The following is a 20,990-nucleotide window of genomic DNA, read 5'->3' as shown; positions in this document are numbered from 1 at the left end:
CAGTACAATTTTGAATATAACTCTTAACAGTGGATATCCTTATCTTGTTTCTAATTTTAGAAAAAAAGTGTTCAATATATCACATAAGTGTGACTTTAGTTGTGTTCTTTTCTTTGGTGCCCTTTGGAAATGCCTATTTTTAATTTTCTGAGAATTTTTTTGAAATGGTAGCTGGGTTTTGTAAATTTATTTTTGCATATGGAGATGATTTATTCTCTTTGATTTATTAATATGATGAATTACATTGATTTTTTTAAAAATGTAAACCAATGCTGCATTTCTGGAATAAACTCAATTTTGTCACTATCCTTTTACTACTATATTGTTGGGTTCTATTTGCTAAGTTTTTGTTTACAATGATTGCATCTGTGTTCACAAAGAATATTTGTAGCTTTCTTGTAATACCTTTTCCTGGTTTTGGTGTCTTAGAATGAGTTGGGAAGTATTCCTTCTATTTCAGTGTTTTGGAAAAATGTTTTTAGAGTTGGTAATATTTTCTCTCACATATTTGGCAGAATTCACCAATGAAGTATCTGTCCCTGAAGTTTCTTTGTATGAAGGTTTTTAACTAAGTTAAATTTCTTTAATGGATATAAGGTTATTCAGGTTATCTATTTCTTCCTCATTGAGCTTTGTTTCTTTCAAGGAATTTGTTCTTTTCATCCAGTTGATGAGTTTATATTGGTACAAAAGTGCTCATAATATTCTCTTCTTTCTTATTCCTGACATTGGTAGTTTGTCTTTTTTTTCTTCACCGATCTGGCTAGAAGTTTATCAGTTTCATTGATTTTGTTTTCTGTTTCCATAAAATTCTAAGTACTGCTTGAGATACTTTGTAATTTCCCCTTTAATTTTGTCTTTGTTCTTGGGATTACTTAGAATAATGTTAGTTTCCAAATATTTAGTGATTTCATAGAAATCTTTATCATTTTCTAATTTGATTGCATTGTAGTTTGATTGCATTGTAGTCTGAAATTTGTATGATTTGAATTCTTGCAAATTTTTTGTAATTTGTAGTATAGTTCAGAATATATTTTGTCATGCTAAATGTTCCCTTTCAACACAAAAAGAAGGTGTATGCTGCTTTTAATGGGTAGATAGCATTCTGTAAAAGGCAGGTCAAGTTAGATATTATGTTAGAGTCATTATATCTCTGCTGATTTTCTGTGTATTCATTTGTCCTATTACTACCCTGTTTCCCCGAAAATAAGACAGTGTCTTATATTAATTTTGCTCCCAAAGATGCGCTAGGTCTTATTTTCAGGGAATGTCTTATTTTTCCATCAAGAAGAATACTGTACACATTTATTGTTAAATGAAAATAAAGGAAATTTATTACCTGTTATACGGTACGGTAGTACGGTAGTTGTCAACACAAACCAGACAAACTGTGAATCCTATAGTATCAAGAATTTACTCATTTATTCAATGACATGTCATAACAATCCAATTCCTGAATTTCCTGGTGAATTTCTTGTGACTCCATTTCTTTCAGAATCAGTGGACCAAATCTCTCATGTTTAGCCTAGGGGGGCCTTATTTTCGGGGGCATGCCTTATATTTCACTCAGAAGGAAACCTGTAAGTAGGTTTTATTTTCGGAGAATGTCTCATTTTCGGGGAAACACCGTGGTAGTCCAGTGCATGAAATTAGTGCATATTAAAAGGGAATTAATTAGAAGAAATATTTTAATATTGCTATTTGCTCTTTCTCTATAATAGAAGTGTCAGGCTGGCCCCACCCCCATCAAGCCCTGTAGGGTAGGGGAACACAGCTTCACATCCTGGTGTTGGGGCAGGGAGCCCAGCCTCAGGTCCCCTGGCCCTGGCCCATGCCACACAGACCTGCCGCACCACAAGACCCCAGACCAGCCGTGCTGTGGGACCCATCAATGTGCCTCCTGGTGATGGGTTGTTAAAGATGAAAATAAATTCATGCACTTAAGCATACACGTTCATGTTCAATGCCTGGTTTGTCTAAGTTCTCTAAATTGCAAAATAAGTAAGATCTTCAGCCAGATAGCATCATAATGCCAAGTTTTTTATACAATGACACATCCATTTTCTCCACTCAGTATGCTCCATTTGAGTGGATTAACTGTATGTGCCTCATATGAAAGGCACTGCTGCTTGCTCTTAATAGAGGAAGCACTAGCTCATTACCTAACACCATAGTGTGGTTTAAATGGCATATACTGACTTGAAGAACTGAAGGAAAAATAACAAAGTAAAAAAAAAACCCCACACAACATTCAGTGCTATGGACTGCAGAATTCTCTCCCTTTCCCTTTGTTTTTTTCTGCTTTTCCCATGAACCTATTTGTGCTCTGCCTCAAATCAACACAGGAGACAAAATCAGATGCCATAATCTGCAATTTATAGTGCCATTTGAGTACAAAGAGGTGTTTTTCAATCTTCGCTTTTTTTTTTTTTTTTTTTTTTTTTTTTTTTTTTTTTTTTAATCTATGCAGCTCAAACATGCTCCCAATGTTCCAGGAGCCAGACCAACATGGCTATGCAGACACACCTTTGCTAGGTGCCGTCAGGCTTCAGGTCTGGGGCAGGGAACACGCCCGGTGTTGCTGGAAACGAATCAGCTCCTCTCTACATAGCAGGAGACTTTTCATTATAAAATGCAAAGCAGCAGCCGTTTTCTATATCCCCATCCCAGCCCTCCTCACCCGGGCATAGGAAGGGGCTGGGAGGATATTGACTCTTGGCTCTTTGATTTCTCTTATTTAACTGAGTCAGTGACAGCTGCTTCTCTGAGTGAAAGCCAGCCGGTTCAGGGCTAGCTGCACCTTGAAGGCAAACTGCAGAGCTGACCAGGGGCTTTGACCAAGCCCCAGCACACAGGTCACAGCAACCTCGGCAGATGGGCTGCTCCCTAAGACTCTAGGCCCCTCCCAGTTCCGCACCTCATCTCCCTGCTCTCCCCCTTTCAACCACAGGTGCCACCAAGGCTTGGTGTGCAGATTTCAGTGTTGCAGGTTCAAGATGCTCTGACTCCTCCTTTCACTTGGAGCCATAATTGCTGGCAGGGACCTTTCCTCTCGGTCTTGGTCTTTTGTCACTGCTGAGGTTTTCTGGGCTCACTAGACCAGGGCAGCTAGGACCTTTGCCTCTGACCAAGGCCATGCCTGCAGCCTGCCAGGGATACCTCCACCCAGAAAAGTATGGGGGCGTGGCCAACCTAGGTGAGGGACTATGGGGGGGGGGGTGTTGGCTAGCTGCCTCACCCTCAATTGGGGTGGGAGAGGCTGATCAGGGGAGGGGTTGGGCAGGGCAGCGTTATGGTGTGAGGGTCAATTTGCATATTACCTCTTTATTATATAGGAGGATTGATAAATCTCAATAATTGTAGATATGTCTCTATAATAAAATCTCTATAATTGTAGATATGTCTGTTTATCCTTAAAGTTACACTAGCTTTTATTTTACATATCTTGAAGCTCTGTTGTTAGGTGCATAATTGGGTAGGTTTGTTATGTCTCCCTTTAAGCAGTGCAAAATAAACTTCTAAATCCCTTGTGATTTTCTTTGACTTGAAATCTATGTTGGATGTGAATGTGGTCACACAAAGTCTCTTAACATCTATATATATGTATCTTTTTGTTTTTACTTTTAACCTATTTATATCTTTATAGTTAAAGTCCATTTATTATTGGTAGTTTATAATTGGGTCTTTTTAAAAATTCAGTCTGGCAGTTTCTGTTTCTTAATTGTTTAGACCTTTTACATTTAATATGACTTTTTAAAATAAAACATTTTTAGAGCAGTTTTAGACAGTAAAATTCAGAGGAAGGGACAGATTTCCCATATACCCCTGTACACATACATGCATATCCTTTCTATTACCAGAGTGGTACATTTATTAGAATTAATGAACCTGTATTGAAAAATCGTGATCACCCAAAGTCAGTACTTTACAACTGTAAGCCTACTTTTGCCCCACCCTGTAGATTAAGTTGGAAAGAACTGACATTATGATAATTTTGGTGTTCCTATTCATGAATATAGAATACCTCTTCATTATTTATTTCTTTGATTTTGTTCTTTAGAATCTACACTAAGAAAAGAGAAAGATGCAAATTGACCATACCTTTACCATGCCTGCCAGCCAATCAGGAGCTGGTATGCAAATTAACTCAACAAAGATAGTGGGTTGATTTGCATACACAGGCGCCTAGTGGCCAGGGGCAGGAAGCTTGCTTTGTCACCATGGCGATGGTGCAGGCATTCTGCACCGTCCCAGCCTCTCTGGGCAGAGTGGGAAGGCAGAAAGGTGACTCCAGCTGGAGCGAAGACAGTACCAGCAGCCAGGGAAAGGAAGGCTCACTCTTGCACAAATCTTCATGAATTGGGCCTCTAGTTTTATAATATTCCCTCATAGGTATATATGTTTTGTTAGGTTTATACATAAATATTTCATTTTGGGTGTTGCTAATGTAAATGGTATTTTTTTAAATTTAAAATTCTTGTTCATTGTTGGTATATAGGAAAGAGATTTACTTTTGTATAGTAACCTTAAATCCTAAAACCTTGATATAATAGTTCCAGGAGTCTTTTGTCAGTTTGTTTCAGATTTTCTACAAAGGTGGTCACTTCATCGCAAAGACAACTTTGTCTTTTCCCTGTCTTTATACTTCTTATTTCTTTTTATCTCATTGCTAGAACTTCTTGTTTGATGTTAAAGCACAGTAGTGGGTACAAGTTGAGGAAAGTTCCCCTCTATTCCTGTTTTACTGTGATTTGATATGATTTTTTTTTTATGGTTAGGTAACACTCTGTTGTTACTGTTTTCTCTTTGTTTCTTCTGTCCTTGGTTCCTTTTTCCTCTTCTTCCTTCTTTTGAGTTGAGTATTTTTTATGATTCCATTTTACCTCTGTTTTTAGTTCATTAGCAATAACTTTGTTTTGTTTCTTTAGTTGCTTTAGGAATGGGATTCTCAATGGGGTCTGATTTATTTTCCAGAGAACACTTGGTAATGTTTGAAAACATTTTTTTATTTTCACAACTTGGGGAATGCTCCTGACTTCTTGTGGATACAGGTTTGGGATGCTGTTTAAACATCTAGAGAGCACAGGGCAACCTGCCACAACAAAGAATTTATGCCCAGAATATCAGTAGTGCCAAAGTTGAGAACCTATGATTTGGGGATTATAATATACATTTTTATCATAGTCTACATTCAAGTGATATATCACTTTTACACTTAATGCATAGTGTAAAAACCTTATAGTAGTGAATTCCACTTCTCCTTGCCCTGCCCTTTTATTATTGTTTTATATACATAAGCCCTATAATACATTCTTATTATTTTTACTTAAACCACTTATTTTTCAAATACTTTAAAATAATATAAAGAGATGTATGTATTGACTCTTGTTGTTACTACTCCTGCTTTTCATCAATTTGTCTTATATTTAGACTTCCATCTGGCATCATTTTTCTTTTTCCCAAAGGACATTTCCTATAATGCCAGTCTGCTGGTGAGGAATTCTTTAAGCTTTTGTATATCTAAAGAAATCTTTACTTTGCCTTTTTTGTGTGTGATAACATGAATTTATCCTTTTAACAAGTTATAAATACACATTACAGTATTGTTTACTGTGTGCATATTGTTGAACAACAGATTTCTTATTTTTGCCTTGCTTTTGAAAGATTCTGGATACAGAATTTTAGGTTGACAGTTTTTTCTTCTAGTACTCCTTGACAATGTTCCAGTCTTTTCTTTCATTGTTTCTGATGAGAAGTCGATGCCATCTGTATCTTTGTTCCTGTACCTGTTAATAATGGCGGGTTTTGTAATCAGAGAAAACACGATAATTTCAAGAGAAACATCAAAAGTGTTTTATTCAAAGTAATGTCCATCGCTCGCTACACATTTCCCCATCTTTCAGGTAATTTGTGGATTCCATCCCAATAGAACTTTTCTTGTTTTGAGGCAAGCATTCAGAGACCCAGTTTTCCACTTCTTTGTACATTTTAAAGTGCTGCTCAGAAAGTGCGTGTGCCATCGATCTGAACAAATGGTAATCTGAAGGAACAAGGTTGGGTGAATACAGCAGGTAGTTAGTTAACCCTTACCAGGCAAGATCTTTTAATGTTTCTTTAACTGGTTTTACAGTGTGTGATGGTGCATTATCATGAAGCAAAATTACTTAGTCGTGTCTTCTGGCCCATTCTGGTTGTTTTACAATCAAACATGTTTCAATGTTTCAAGTGATTTTTGTTGTCGATAACAATCAGTATGAACAGTTTCACTTAGTTTTAGAAGCTCATAATCCATCACACCTTCCAGATCCCACCAAGCATTGTTTTCTTTCCAAAGCGATTGGGCTTTGCAGTCGGTGTTGATGGTTGACCTGGAACAACCCATGATTTTGTACATTTGAGATTCTCAAAATCACTTTTCATTGCCAGTCACAATTCTATGCAAAATAAGACTTTATTTTGTGCCGTTGAAGCAACATCATACTGATGACTTTTCGGTTTTTCATTAGTCTTTTGTTCAGGTGATGTGGCACCCATTTTCCTTCCTTTAAAATCTTTCCCATTGCTTGTCAACGATTGGGAATTGTTTGCTGAGCAACCTTTAATCTTTCTGCAAATTGTTTTTCAGTTTGACATGCATCTTCATCCAATAATGCTTGTAATTGTTGAACTTCAAACTTTTTTGGTTGACCTGGACATTCTTTGTCTTTCACATTGAAATCATCACTTTTAAAACATTTAAACCAGCGTTCACAAGTATCTTGAAATGGAACATGTTCACCATAAGTTTCCCAAAGGATACGATAACTTTTTCTTTAAAATAAAGTAATGAATTAAGACTTCCTGTAAATGTATTTTTTTGGCATGAAATTTGACATTTTTAAGTGTAAAAATATCTATGATATTAACACCTTCAGCAAATTTGACATATGAAGTTTTGAAGCTTGCTGTGTGTCAATACAACAAAATAGCATACAAATCAAATCGCATATATATCAACATGTGTGTAATTCCATCTATTGAAAAAAATCTGCATCATTAACTGGTGTGCCTAGTATTCAGCCTGTCTTTTTTTCTGGTCTGGTTGGTAGGAACAGGTACTCTTCCTGACCCTGAGTGACAGACAGCGTTCCCTCTAATCTTTTGGGGAAGTTTGTTCTTCATTGTTACATACATTTGCTGAAGAATCTCTGCTGAATACTCCAGGGAACATCAGGCAGATTTCCTGGATTCTATCTTTGTGTAGTTCTTTCTCTTTCCTCTTTGGTACTCTGTCATGAACTTTAAAGGTACCTTAGTCTTCCTGGCCTCTTATTTCTGTCTATGTAGCTCATGAAGTCTAGGCTCTGCCTCAGTTCATTCTTTGGCTCCTTAGCATGGAAACTCTTTCAAGGTAGTAAGCAGAGGCTATCATAGGCTCACTCACCTGATTTTATTTTCCATATAAGTCTTTTATTGCCTGATGTCCACTGCCTGGAAAACCATTGTTTCAACTCTTGTATCAGATAGAAGTGTAAATTCATTCACTGTCTCTTCATCTTTTTTGGGGGGTGGGGGCAATTTTTTTGTGATAAACTTTCATATAACATATAATTCACCATATGAAATTGTGCAACTCCATGTTTTTTTTTTCTTTTTTGTATATTCATACTGTTCTGCAACATCACAACTAATTTTTTCAGAACACTTTAAGCACCCTAAAAGAAACCTCATTACCATTAGTCACTCTTCATCCTACTCCCCCCACTACGACAACCACGAGTATACTTTTTTCTCTATGGTTTTGCCTATTTCTGAACATTTCCTATAAAAGGAATCATATACTATGCAACCTTTTAAATAGCATAATGTTTTTAAAGATCATGATTAGCATAAATCAGTACTACATTTTTCTTTATGGCTGAATATTTCACTGTATATATTTCATCTTTCTTGTAGAGAAAGTTGCTGAAACATTTTAACTGATTTCTGCTGCTGCTTTTATCTCCCATAGAGTCTATATTTGGCCTTCCAGGTAATTTTAATATGCTGCCAGGGCTGAGAATCAAATTTAGGAAGCACTGAAAGAGAAGCAGTTTTAAATAGATAGAATAAGGACTCATCTAAGGTTTTGTGTTTTTTTTTCTTTGTCTTTTTTCTCTTCCTGACTTTGATTCTAAAAAGGATCATTTTAAGTGATTTTAAAGATTGGCATTGGTTGCTCTCTGGGTAAATTGTAGAAAATGTAGAGAAGAGAGTAAAGATGATCTATAATTTCTTTACCTAATACTTTGGCACATTTCTTTTCAGCTTTTTTTTTTTTTTTTCTCTCTCTCTCTTTAATTCTGTGCTTATATATCCCATCATGTGTCATCTATTTACCTTATTCTATTTATCTTCTCTATTTGAGATTATCTTCAGTGTGTGATTTTGGTTCCTGCTTTTTTTATTTAGTGCATAAACATTTTCAAATTTTAAATTATTTTTCAAGACATTTTAAGTGGCAGTGTATAAGCCCAGTGTATGGATATACTGAATTACAATTAGTCCAATGATTGAGATAATTAGGTTGTTTCCAATTTTACTTAATATGATTATCTATCTACTGTCTGTCTGTCCGTCTGTCTGTCTATCTATCTAAAAGCCTAAGCAATCATTATGACTGGACAACCAGCCGGTAGCTATGACATGCACTGACCACCAAGGGATATATACTCAATGCAGGAGCTGCCCCCTGGTGGTTAGTGCACTCCTACAGCCAACCTCCTGGGGTATTTCCCTTCCCCCTCCCCCGCTGGGGCTGGCCCCAATCAGGACTGGGTGAGACGGCCCTGATCGGCCCCAATTGCCAGCTAGGCCGAAGGACCCCACCCATGTATAAATTCGTGCACTGGGCCTCTAGTTTAAATAACTAGATGGTTAACTGTTAGATGATTTTTAAGGCTTAGAAATATATTACCAAACTGTTCTTCAGAACATGCCAATTGACACTTTAAGACATTTTCTAGCACTCATTCTTGAAAGTGTTTGTTTTACTCATCACAATTTTACCAGCATTGCAGATATTGCCTAGCCACCATGTTTTGTATATGTTAAATGTTTATCACACAAGTTAATTTACTAGATTTTAAAAATTTGCTTTGTACTTTATAGTATAAAGCAATTATTTTGTGTGTGGTTCCTTGTTTTAATAAAAAGATATAACAGTGTAATCAGTACCCCAATTAAAGAATAGAATATTTTCATTCCCTACAAAAGTTCCCTTTAACCTTTTTGCAGTTTTATTTTCCACCCCCATTTCAGGCAACTACTGATCTGATTTCGATTACTATCGGTTAGTTCTGTCTGTTCTCAAACTTCATATAAAGGGATTCACACAGTATGTAACTGTCTGTGTGTGATTGTTGTTCAATATACTTTTGAGATCCTGAGTGTGGTTAGTTTGTTTCATTCCTTTTTTTTTTTTTTTTTTTTAAACAAATTTTCTATTGAATAAGTATAGTCTTATCTATTCATCTGTTGATAAACATTTGTATTGTTTCCAGTTTTTTGCCATTGTGAGTAAAATTGCAATTAACATTTATGTGCAAGTTGTTTGTGGACATGTATTTCATGTCTTGGGTACATACTTTGTTAGCAGTAGGATTGCTGGGTCAAATGATAAATGTATATTTATTTTATAAGAAACTGCCTGACAGTTTTCCAAAGTGTGATATCATTTAACACACCATCAGTTGTGACCAGTTTCTTAATTCTAGTCATTTTGTGGGTGTCTAGTCAAAACTTTCTGTGGTTTTATTTTACACTAGTGGCCCAGTGCATGGATTCATGCCCATTGAAAGGAACTTAATTAGAATGAATATTTTAATATCGCTGTTTGCCTTTTTTCTACAATAGAATTGTCAACCAAATTCACAGTCAACAATGACAGATCGAAACATGCGTGTGATTGGCACCAGTGAGAGCTTTGTATGTATTGTGCATGAGTGAGTCAACTTAGCCTTTTATAAGAGAATAGACCTGTTTTGTGGTGGTGTTAAACTTTTTCCAGCCCAGTGAAGCACCCCATCTTCTCTTTCAAGTAATTGTTAGCAGCACAGCAGTAAATATCAACACGAAGCAGGTAATTATTGTTGATCACACAGGGAGACAAAGGATAAATACTTAACTGCAGCAGTGTTTGACTATATTCTGCAAAGTGAGAAAACCGGCAGTCATTTTCAAGGTCCACCATTTCTTCTTTTCAGTCAAGTTTCTAAGCTTTCTAAATCTCTGTTTTCCGGCTAATGAAAAGAGGAATCTACCAAGTCTCCTATCTACCTGCTCCAGGACTTCTGTGAGGATCAAATGAGATGATGAGGCACGTGAAAACACTTCACATATATTTGATTAAGGTGTGAAATGTTTACACCCAACTATAACCAAGTTGTGTTCCTGGGCTGAAGAAACTGCAAGGAGGCTAGTCGTCATTAGGGAAAGGAAGCCAAACATTGCTATGTGACATCATTACTGGGTGCCCACAGTGGCCATTTCTGGGCAGGGCTGTGGGCCGCACTTTACGCCATGGGGCCTCGGCAGCGTCAGCTGCGATTTGGTGAACTGTCACTCCAGTGTGGTGGCAGAGTCTGTGTCCCACTTGGGAGAAGCCAAGTGTTGCTTTGTGGTTTTTTCAAGTTCGAGGTGCCACTGCACATCATGGCAGCTCCTCCGTTGAGTGTCTGCTCTCTGGTGGTCAGTGCGCATCATAGTGACTGGTTGGATGGTTGTTAATATGCTAATAACACTTAGCATATTAGCCTTTTATGTATATAGATTTCCCTGATATAAAAATTTTGAGCATCTTTTAATGTGTTTATTGGTCATTCCTGTATTTTTATGAAGTGTCTGCTTTCTTTAAAAGTTTGTTTCCTTATTGAGTTATGAGTTCTTTTTATACAATTATTTATATGGAAAATATTAATAATACAATAATCATGTAAGAATAAGCTCTTTTGTGTGCTCACAACTATAAACCTACTTTGCCTCACCATATATTCTGCATACAAGTTTTCTCACATATATTGAGAATATTTTTCACCAGTCTGGCTTATCTTTTTTGTTTCCTCAAGAATGTAACATGAAAAGCATTTTTTTTTTTTAAGGAACTTCAGCTTATTAATTCTTCCACTTATAATTTATGCTTTTTATGTCCAGAGAAGTCTTTGCCAAATCCAGGGTCACTGAGATTTTTTCCTATTTTTTTTTCTTATAGATATTTTATAATCTAGGCTTCATGTTTAAGTCTGTGACCTACTTTGAGTTAATTTTTGAGTGTAGTATGAGGTAGAAATATCAGGCTCACTTTTTTTTACCAGTTCATTTCCAGACCATTTGATAAAAAGACTGTCCTTACCTCATTTAATTGGCACTTTTGTCTAAAATCCATTTTCTGTGTGTATATTGGTCTCTTTCTAGACTCCTTTTTTTTTTTTTATTCTGTTTTGTTTTTTTGCCTTTTCATATGACTTTTAGAATCAACTTGTCTATTTCTGTGGGTGTTTGTCTTTTTTTTTTTAAGCCTATTGGGGTTTTATTAGGATTATGATGAGTCTATGTTTAGATCAGTTTAGGGTGAAATTTACCTGAGAACGTTTTTTTTAATGTTATTGAACCTTCCAGTCCATGACCATGTTATATTTCTCAATTTATGTTGCTGTGTAAGTTTGGCACATACTTTGTTAAACCCTAAATATTTAGTTCTGATGCTGTTATAAATGATACTGTTTTTTTCTTCTCATTTTGCAGTTGTTAATGGATAGAAATAAAATTGAATTTTTATTATTGACTTGCAATCTTCTTAAATTTGCCTTTTAATTTTATCAGGTCTGTTAAGATTCCTTATGCTTTTCTCCCTACATGATCATATCATTTGCAAATAGTTTTTTACCTTTTTGTTTCCAATCTGTATGTTTTTATTTTTTCCTTCCCTCGCTGCATTGGCTAGAACTTCTGGTAAAATGTGGATTAGAAATGGTGAGAACAGACTTCCTTATTAGTTTGTTACTGATCTAAGAAGGAAAGCATTCACTCTTTGACCATTAAGTATGATGTTAGATATAGGTTTTTCATAGGTGCTTGCTCTTTATTAGCTTGAACACATTTCTTTCTGACAAATTCTTGTTTTGAATGGGTGTTGAAAAAGATTTTTAATTGTCAAGATTTCTAATTTTTTTTGCTTTTGTTCTTAAAATTCCACTATTTGAATATTGTATCTTTGTGATATCTATACTACTGTGTTTTCTAGCATATAAGACGACCCCCTAATTTTACAGTTAAAACATAGGTTTAGGCCTATATTCGCTGTATAAGACTACCCGCCACTTCTGAGGCAACACCAGTTCTTTTTTTTAATAGACCGCCTCTCTGACTCTGGCCAATCTGAGCAGGCTTTTTACTAGAACACAGTGTAGCTTCGGGTACAGAACATGTATAATTTGCATACATAAAAAGCCTGCTTGGATTGGCTGAGTTAGAGAGGCAGTCTATTAAAAAAAGAAGGTGTTGCCTCGGAAGTGGGGGGTAGTCTTATACAGCGAATATAGGCCTAAACCTATGTTTTAACTGTAAAATTAGGGGGTCGTCTTATACGCCCAGTTGTCTTATATGCCGGAAAATATGGTAATGATAATGGAACATGCAAATTGGCCAGGACGCTGTCATGTAATGACCAGTCAGAATGGGATGAGGTCACAGCGGCAGCGAGCTCTCAGCACATCTGCACTGGGGGTCCGAAGGGCGTGGAGAGGAAGGGAGAGTAGATAGGCAGTTAGGGGGATCAGGCCAGGAGGGGAGAGCAGAAAGACAGTTAGGGGGATCAGGCTGACAGCGGAGAGCAGATAGGCAGGGGGATTGAGCCAGCAGGGGAGCAGTTAGGCAGTTAGAAGGATCAGGCCAGGAGGGTAGGGCAGTTCGGGGTATCAGACCAGGAGGGGAGAACAGTGAGGGGGTTCAGGCCAGCAGGGAGGAGGGCCATCAGGTCAGCAGTGGAGCAGTTAAGGGTATCAGGCAGGCAGGCAGGCAAGTGGTTAGGAGCCAGTGGTTCTGGATTGCGAGAGGGATTCCAGATTGGAGAGGTGCAGGCTGGGCTGAGGAACCTCGCCCCTTCCTGCATGAATTTCATGTACCAGGCCTCTAGTGTTTTAACAAAAACAAGGAACTTGTATTCCTCATGCCATGGCTATTCTGAACATGTTATTAATTTACATAATCACAATAAACTTTTAAAGAATACCTTATCTGAGTTTTACAAGTGAATTTCACATCATTATTTTCTAAAGGAACTTAAATTTTTTCTTTCCTATCCCCTTTCTGGTAGGTATATGAGTATTCATTTCTAATAAGTGAGGTTTCTGTTGGTTTCTCTTTGCATTCTATTTTGGCTTCTCCCCACATCTTTATTGACTTTAATTATTTTTAGACTAGACCCCTGTTCGTGCACTCATGGTGGGGGATCCTTCAGCCTGGCCTGTACCCTTTCATAGTCCTGGGAGCCCTCAGGGGATGTCTGATTGATAGCTTAGCCTTGCTCCCGTTTGGGCCTAAGCCATGAGTTGGACATCCTTAGTGCTGCCGAGGTGGGAGAGGCTCCCACCACTGCTGTTGCACTTGGCAGCCATGAGCCCGACTTCTGGCTGAGTGACAATCCCCTCATGGTCAGTGCACATCATAGTGACCAGTCGTTCAGCCATTCAGACGTCTTGCATATTAGCCTCTTATTATATAGGATTACATGAAATGTTAACATGGTTCGAAAATTCAAAACAATACAAAAGGTTATATGCTCAGAGAATTTTCACTTTGTTCTTGTACCTTCTACTCCATGTGTAATACTGTATCTTTGTAATTCTTAACTACTATCTGATCAGTTTTATGAAAATTCTATTTGGGACTTTGGGTATAAAGTTCTATAAACTGTAATAGTCTACCTTATTAAGTTGTGCAGGTAGGTCTATAATTTTTTGTTTTGTTTTTTGTTTTTGTCCCCTTGATTTGCCTTATGCTGAGTGTTGGGTTAAAGTTACTGATTATTGTTTCTTATTTATTACTACTTGCATATCCTATAGCTTTGCTTTGTAAAATGGTTGTTATGTTATTTGATGTGTAGATATTCATAAATTACATAGATATTCAAATATGGGGTGTCCCCCAAATATGGATGCACACACTTTTAATAATTATAAAGGCAGTGTTTATTAAAATAATTTTATTTTCAAAATTTTCAGCCATTAAAATGTGTATACATTTTTGGGGGAACACCCTGCATATACTCACAATATATAGATATAGGTATTTACAAATGATACCTAGAGATTAAAAATCTTTGCTGTGAAGTATGGTTTATAGGTCATGCTTGTTGTTCTTTGGCTTGAATTCTACTTGTCTGATATTAAGGTCTGGTTGTTTTTCTTACTGTCTTCCATTACATAGTAAACTTCATATATGCCTTTTATTCTTTCAGAATGACTTGAACCTGTGTGTGTGTGTGTGTGTGTGTGTGTGTGTGTGTGTGTGTGTGCACGAGCTGTGTAAGCATATAGTTGAATATGAGACAAGTTGAAAATCTTATTTTAATAGTTGAGTAAAGATCATTTACATTTATTGCTGTGACTAAATATGTTTGCTCTCAACTCTTTCATATTTAAATTTTTAAAATTTTATTATATTGGCTGTTTTTAGTTTTTGCTCTTTTCTAAAAAGACTAGAGGCCTGGTGCACAAAATTCATTCACTTGGGCGGGGCGGGCCCCTTAGCCCAGATTGCGAAAGGGCACAGACCAGGCTGAGGGACCCCACTGGTGCATGATCCGGGCCAAGGAGGGATGCAGGAGGTTGGCCAGCCAGGGAGGGACCTGGGAGACCTCCAGGGTGTGTCTGGCCCAACTCACTCCTTCCTGGACCCCAGCAGCAAGCTAACCTACTGGTCAGAGCATCTACTCCCTGGTGGTCAGTGCGTGTCATAGCAAGCAATTGAGCAGCCTTAGCATATCATTAGCATATTGCTTACACTTTGGTTGATGGCCTATCAGACACACAATATTAGGCTTTTATTACATAAAACTATATTTGGTATTTGAGAAGGTTTTTTTTTTTTTTCATTCTCCCGTTTTTAGTTATTTCCACTTTGGAGTTCAGATTTTGAATATTAGTCTTCCATCCTTTCTCCATCTTTGAAATATGTGTGTTTGTGTATACAGAATTTTGCTGAAATTTTCCAATCTTGGTTGATGGAAACCATGTGAAGGTGGACACTATCCAATATGTTGCCACTAGTCAATTGTGGTTTTTGAAGCACTTGAAATATGGCTAGTCTGAATTGAGGTGTTCTATACATGTGAAAAAGCAAACCACTAAATTTTTTTATCTGTTATTGCAACAGATATCTAAAACTGTTTTCATTTTATAAAGCTGAAACTCTGTTGAGTAAACAATGTCTTCCCTCTTTCCTCCTCCCTCCAGGCCCTGGCAACCAATTTTTGTTTCTATAAATTTGACTACTTTATACCTCTTACAAATGAAGTGATGCAGTGTTGGTCTTTTTGTGGCTGGGTTATTTCATTTAGCATAAAGTTTATAAGGTTTATCCAAGTTGTAGCATGTGCTAGGATTTCTTCCTTTTTAAGGGTGTGATATATTCCATTACAGGTATGTACAACATTTGCTTATCCATTCATTGGTCAATAAACTCTTGGATTGTTTTCACCACTTGATTCTAGTGAATATAGGTGTGCAAATATCTCTTCAAAATCCCATTTTCATTTCTTTGTATATGTTATTCAGAAGTGGGATTGCTTGATCATATGGTATTTCATTTTTTAGAATGGTCTTCTAATACATAAAAGCAAGGTGTCTTTCCTTTTTACTATGTCTTATTTAATTTCTTTCAGCAGTGTTTTGTGGTTTTTCATGTAGAGTTCTTTCATCTCCAGGATTAAGTTTATTTTCTAAGTATTGTTCTCTTTTCAATGGTGTTGTAAATGGGATTGTTTTCTTAATTTCTTTATAGATTGCTCATTGTTAGTGTAAAAAAAAAAACAACTGATTTTTGTGTGTTGACATATCTTGTAACATGGTTAAATTTATTAGTTCTAATTTGTTTACTAGTTGAGTTAATTTTTTTTTTCTGTTCCTAGTTTGTTGAGTGTTTTTTCTTTCCATGAAAGAAAGTTGAATTTTTTTAATGCATTAATTGAAATGATCATAGTGGTATTTGTCCTTCATTCTTTTATTATGGTGTATTGATAAATTTTTGTAACTTGCATTCCAGGAATAAATCCCACTTGGTCATGATACATAATAGTCACCATACTCTACTCTACATCCCAGAATTTTATTAACCTTGTAACTGAGTTTTATACCTTTTGACTACCTTAACACGTTAAACGCTGTATCACTATACTTTCTGTCTGGAAGACAAAACAGGCTGGGTGCTTAATGTGTTAACCCGTTTCCTCCTTCCTTCACCCTCCTCTTTGCAGTATTTTTGTGATTTTGGTATTGGTAATATTGGCTTCATAAAATGACTTTGGAAATTTTCCCCTTTAATTTTTTAAAAATATGTTTTCATTTATTTATTTTAAGAGAGAAAGGGAGAGAAACATCAGTGTGAGAGCAAAACATTGATTGGCTGCCTCGGGCATGTGCGCTGACTGTTTATCAAATTTGTGACCTCTTGGTCTATGGGATGATACTCAATCCACTGAGCAACACTGGCTGGGCTTCTTTAAATTATTATTATTATTATTTATTTTTTTTTTTTTTAAAGAGTTTAAGGATTGTTGTTAATTCTTTCACCAGCAAAGCCATCTGGCCATCAGCTTTTCTAGTTACAGTTCTGTCCCCACTTTTTATTTTCATGATTTAGTCTTGATAGGTTGCATGTTGCTAGAAACTTATCTGTTTCTTTTAGATTACCCAATTCATTGGTGTATAATTGTTCTTGGTGGTTTCATGATTCTCTTTATTTATGTGACATCATTTTTAATATCTCATTTCTGATTTCTAGTATTTGAGTTTACTCCCATTTAGTTCAGTAGCTAAGGGTGTGTCAATTTTGTTGATCTTTAGAGAGAGAAAAAATTTCAGTTTCATGGACTTCCCCCCCCCCCATGTTTTTATTTTCTATTTTATTTACTTCTCTAATACAGACTTTCTTTTGCTAATTTACATTTTGTTTGTTCTTCTAGTTTCATGAAGTGTAAAGTTAGGTTGTTGATTTGAAGTCTTTTTAATATAGATAGGATTTTAGTGCTATAAACTTCGCTCTTAATATTGTACATCCCTTAAGTTTAATTTTGAATTTTTGTTTCCATTTGTGTCAATATTTTCTAAAATCTCTTGAAATTTCTTTTTAACTTTTGGTTGTCCAAAGGTATATTCAATTTTCATGTTCAAGAGTGGGAAAAATTGGTTTACAATTGCGGTTACACAAAACAGATTATTGTTGTATTATTTATTAATTATATTATTTTCCATATGAGCAACTGTAAACCTCTTTCCTACCCCTGCATTTGTGAATTTTTCAGTTTTTCTATTACTGTTGATTGCTAGTTTCATTCTATTGTGATTGTAAACGATACTTGGTATCATTTCAGACTTCTTAAATTTGATAAAACTTGTTAATGTGTCCTAGCGTGTGATCTTTCCTGGGAAATGTTTTGTGAGTACATGAGAAGAATGAGTATTCTGCTATTGTTGGAGTATTCCATTAAGTTCAGTTGGTCTGTAGTGTAGTCTAAGTCCTTTTTCTTTTCTGATATTTTGTCTGAGTGGTCTTGAAATCTCCTGTTTGGTAAAATTCTGCTGTAAATCCATCAGATCCAGGACTTTTGTTTCCTGGGAACTTTTTAATTACTGCTTCATTTTCATCAGTTGTTATTGGCCTATTCAGGTTTTCTGATTCTTCCTGATTTAGTTTTAGATTTGTATTGTTTCTAGGAATTTGTTCATTTTTCCCAGGTTGTCCAGCTTGTTGGCATATAAATTGTTCATAGGATTTGCTTACAGTCCTTTGTATTTCTGTGGTGTCTGTTGTTACTTTACCTCTTTCATTTCTGATTTTATTTGGGTGCCCTCTCTTTGTTTCTCAATGAGTCTAGCTAAGGGTTCATCAGTCTTGTTTATTTTTTCAGACTGCTACCTCTTGGACTCATTTATCTTTTGTACTATTTTTTTTAGTTTTTATGTCATTTATTTCTGCTCTAATCTTTATTATTTTCTTCCATCTACTTCCTCTGGGCGTTTCTTGCTGCTCTCTTTCCAGTTTGTTTCGTTTTAGGGCCTTTAATATTAATATGAAGGGGAATTCTTGTGGGGTGGGTGGATAAGATAATATAATTTTCCTTCACCAAGGTACAGCTGGTTTGGGAATGGTCCGCTGTGGGTCAAGGTAGAGCGTATACATTAAGTGGGAGGTGATTGAAAGTATTTTATAATCTGTGTATTTTATAAGAAGTTTTTGTTCAACTTTTGTCTGTTGAACATCATTTTATCTTTCTTTGAATTATCCAGAATTTTTATTGTTGAAGTTTCTGTAATATAAATGCAGACAACACTTAAAAATCTGTGGTAAAAATTATTTTCTTGTCATTTGCATATTTGTAACTTGGTATTGGTGACAAATACCTCAATCACTTTACAAAATTTTCTTGTAATTAAGATGTTAAATTCTAGTTTATGAATATGTATATGTTTAATTTTAAGAAATTCTGTTTATTAAAATTGTAATCATCTAAGGTGACATCTAAGTATGAACCACAAGTATTAAAAGAGGGCATTGGCAATGTTTTCTCTAATTTTGTGGCAAATGAACTATTTATAATTGACTAGAGGCCTGGTGCATAAAATTTGTGCACGGGTTGGGGGCATGTCCCTCAGCCCAGCCTGCACCCTCTCCAATCTGGGACCCCCTCAAGGGATGTTAAACTGCTCTTTTAAACAGGCAGTCAGGCATCCCTTTCACAATCCAGTACTGCTGGCACCCAACTGCTTGTCTGCCTGCCTTCCTGATTGGCCCTAACCGCTTCTGCCTGCTAGCCTGATCACCCCCTAACCACTCCCATACCAGCCTAATTGATGTTTAACTGCCCCCCTGCCAGCCTGTTTGCCCCCAACGTCCCTCCTCTGCTGGCCTGGCCACCCCTAACTGCCCTCCCCTGCAGGGTTGATCACCTCCAATTGCCTTCCCTTGCAGACCTGGTCCCTCTCAACTGCCCTCCATTATAGGCCTGGTGCCTCCCAGCTGCCCTCCCCTGCTGGCCATCTTGTGTCTACATGGGGGCAGAATCTTTGACCACATGGAGGCAGCCGTCTTGTGTGTGGGAGTGATGGTCAGTCTACACATTACTCTTTTATTAGATAGGATAGAGGCCTGGTGCACAAGTGGGGGCGAGCTGGTTTGCCCTGAAGGGTGTCTTGGATCAGGGTGGTGGTTCCCGTGGGGTGTGGGGTGGCCTGGGCAAGGGGCCTGTGGTGGTTTGCAGGCCAGCCACGCCCCCCAGCCACCCAAGTGGAGGCCCTGGTATCTGGAATTTATTTACCTTGTACAATTGAAACTTTGTAGCCTGGATTGGAGGCCTGGGCCAGCCAGGACAGATGGAAAGCTTGGCTAACCTCCATTGCCGGGGGCAACCCTATCCTGCTCTCTCCAGCTCAGTGGCTGCCACCATTTTTCTTGGGATTTATCTTCTATAATTGAAACTTTGTATCCTTGAGGCCTAGACCAGCCAGGGTGTGTGGAAAGCTTGGCTTCCATTGCCAGGGAAATCCAAGCCTCTCAACTGCTCTCTGTGGTCGGTAGCCATCTTGGTTGGGCTTATTTGCATACTCGCTCTGATTGGCTGGTGGGCGTGACTGGTGGGCATGGCTTGAGCAGAATGATGGTTAACTTGCATATTACTCTTAGGTAGGATTCTTAAAACACCAAATAAGATTCAAATATGATTATGCGTTAATGTTATTAAAACAACTTATGTTGCCTACTTTACATTTTCCAGGAACATCACTTACAGCGAGCTATTTCAGCACAGCAAGTATTTAGAGAGAAAAAAGAGAGCATGGTCATTCCAGTTCCTGAGGCAGAGAGCAACGTCAACTATTACAATCGCTTGTACAAAGGAGAGTTTAAACAACCAAAACAGTTCATTCATATTCAGCGTAAGTTTTTTTAACTCATTATTTTCTGTTTGTAATTTAAAATTTTTTCTCTCTCTTGTCCATAGAGATTTAAAATTTTTAATTTGTATATACTGATTAGTAGAAATGTAAAACATTTGATAATAAATTTCTCTGTGCTTATATCTGAACTTGGAGATCATTTTGAGTGTTAGTTGCATTTGGAGCATTTGATATTAATGTAGTGTAGGTTTTTATATAGCACTAGTTTTTATAAAATTTTAATTCTGCCTCCTTGATACACTCATGTTTCTTTCCATTGTTATTAGTTAAGTGATAATTTCTTGCCTCTTTTAATAACCTCCTAATTATTATATTAATACCCCCCATCTCCTGACCTTACCCTTTTCTAATTTATCTATTCACAAAATCCATTAGCACCAGAGTGTCTTTTCGAAGTGTCAGCCTAAATCCTACTGTTCTTTATTGTCTACTAGAGGCCCAGTGCATGAAATTCATGCACTGATAGGGTCCCTAGCAGCTCCTGGCCAGGCACTTCCTCCCTTCCCCCTGGCTGCCTGCCATCTCTAGCTGCTGGCCAGGGCCTCCCTCCCCCCAGCCAGCTTGCCCCCTGGTCAACTCCCATAACTCCAGTTGAGGGGACAATGTGCATACTATACTTTTATTATATAGGATAGAAGGATTTTTCAACCAACTCCTCACAGACATGCTTCTGTCTTGTCTAATAGTGCATACACACACACACCCTCAGGCAGTTTGTTAGAATAGAGATTCCAGCATTCTGTTTAGGCCTACCTGCCTAAGACTCTCTGGTATGCAACTGTTATAAAGAATGTTTTAGCAGTT

General features: G+C 37.0%; 1 protein-coding gene across 5 annotated transcripts in view; it reads left to right on the top strand.

Moving 5' to 3' along the window:
- EPC2 (enhancer of polycomb homolog 2) overlaps positions 1-20,990 on the top strand; it is a 106,459-nt gene that overhangs the window by 16,913 nt on the left and 68,556 nt on the right. For 4 of the 5 annotated variants that reach the window (XM_036420838.2, XM_036420842.2, XM_036420841.2 and 1 more), the window contains exon 2: positions 20,006-20,165. The exons of the other annotated variant lie outside the window; for it this stretch is intronic. In XM_036420838.2, coding sequence (XP_036276731.1) covers positions 20,006-20,165 — 160 coding nt within the window. The remainder of the gene's footprint in view (positions 1-20,005; positions 20,166-20,990) is intronic. 5 annotated transcript variants of the gene reach the window in all.

The sequence above is a fragment of the Pipistrellus kuhlii genome, unplaced genomic scaffold (genome assembly GCF_014108245.1).
Source record: "Pipistrellus kuhlii isolate mPipKuh1 unplaced genomic scaffold, mPipKuh1.p scaffold_m20_p_7, whole genome shotgun sequence".
Lineage (NCBI taxonomy): Eukaryota > Metazoa > Chordata > Mammalia > Chiroptera > Vespertilionidae > Pipistrellus > Pipistrellus kuhlii.
Note: the sequence above shows the minus strand (reverse complement) of the source record. Positions and strands in the feature narration are given on the sequence as shown.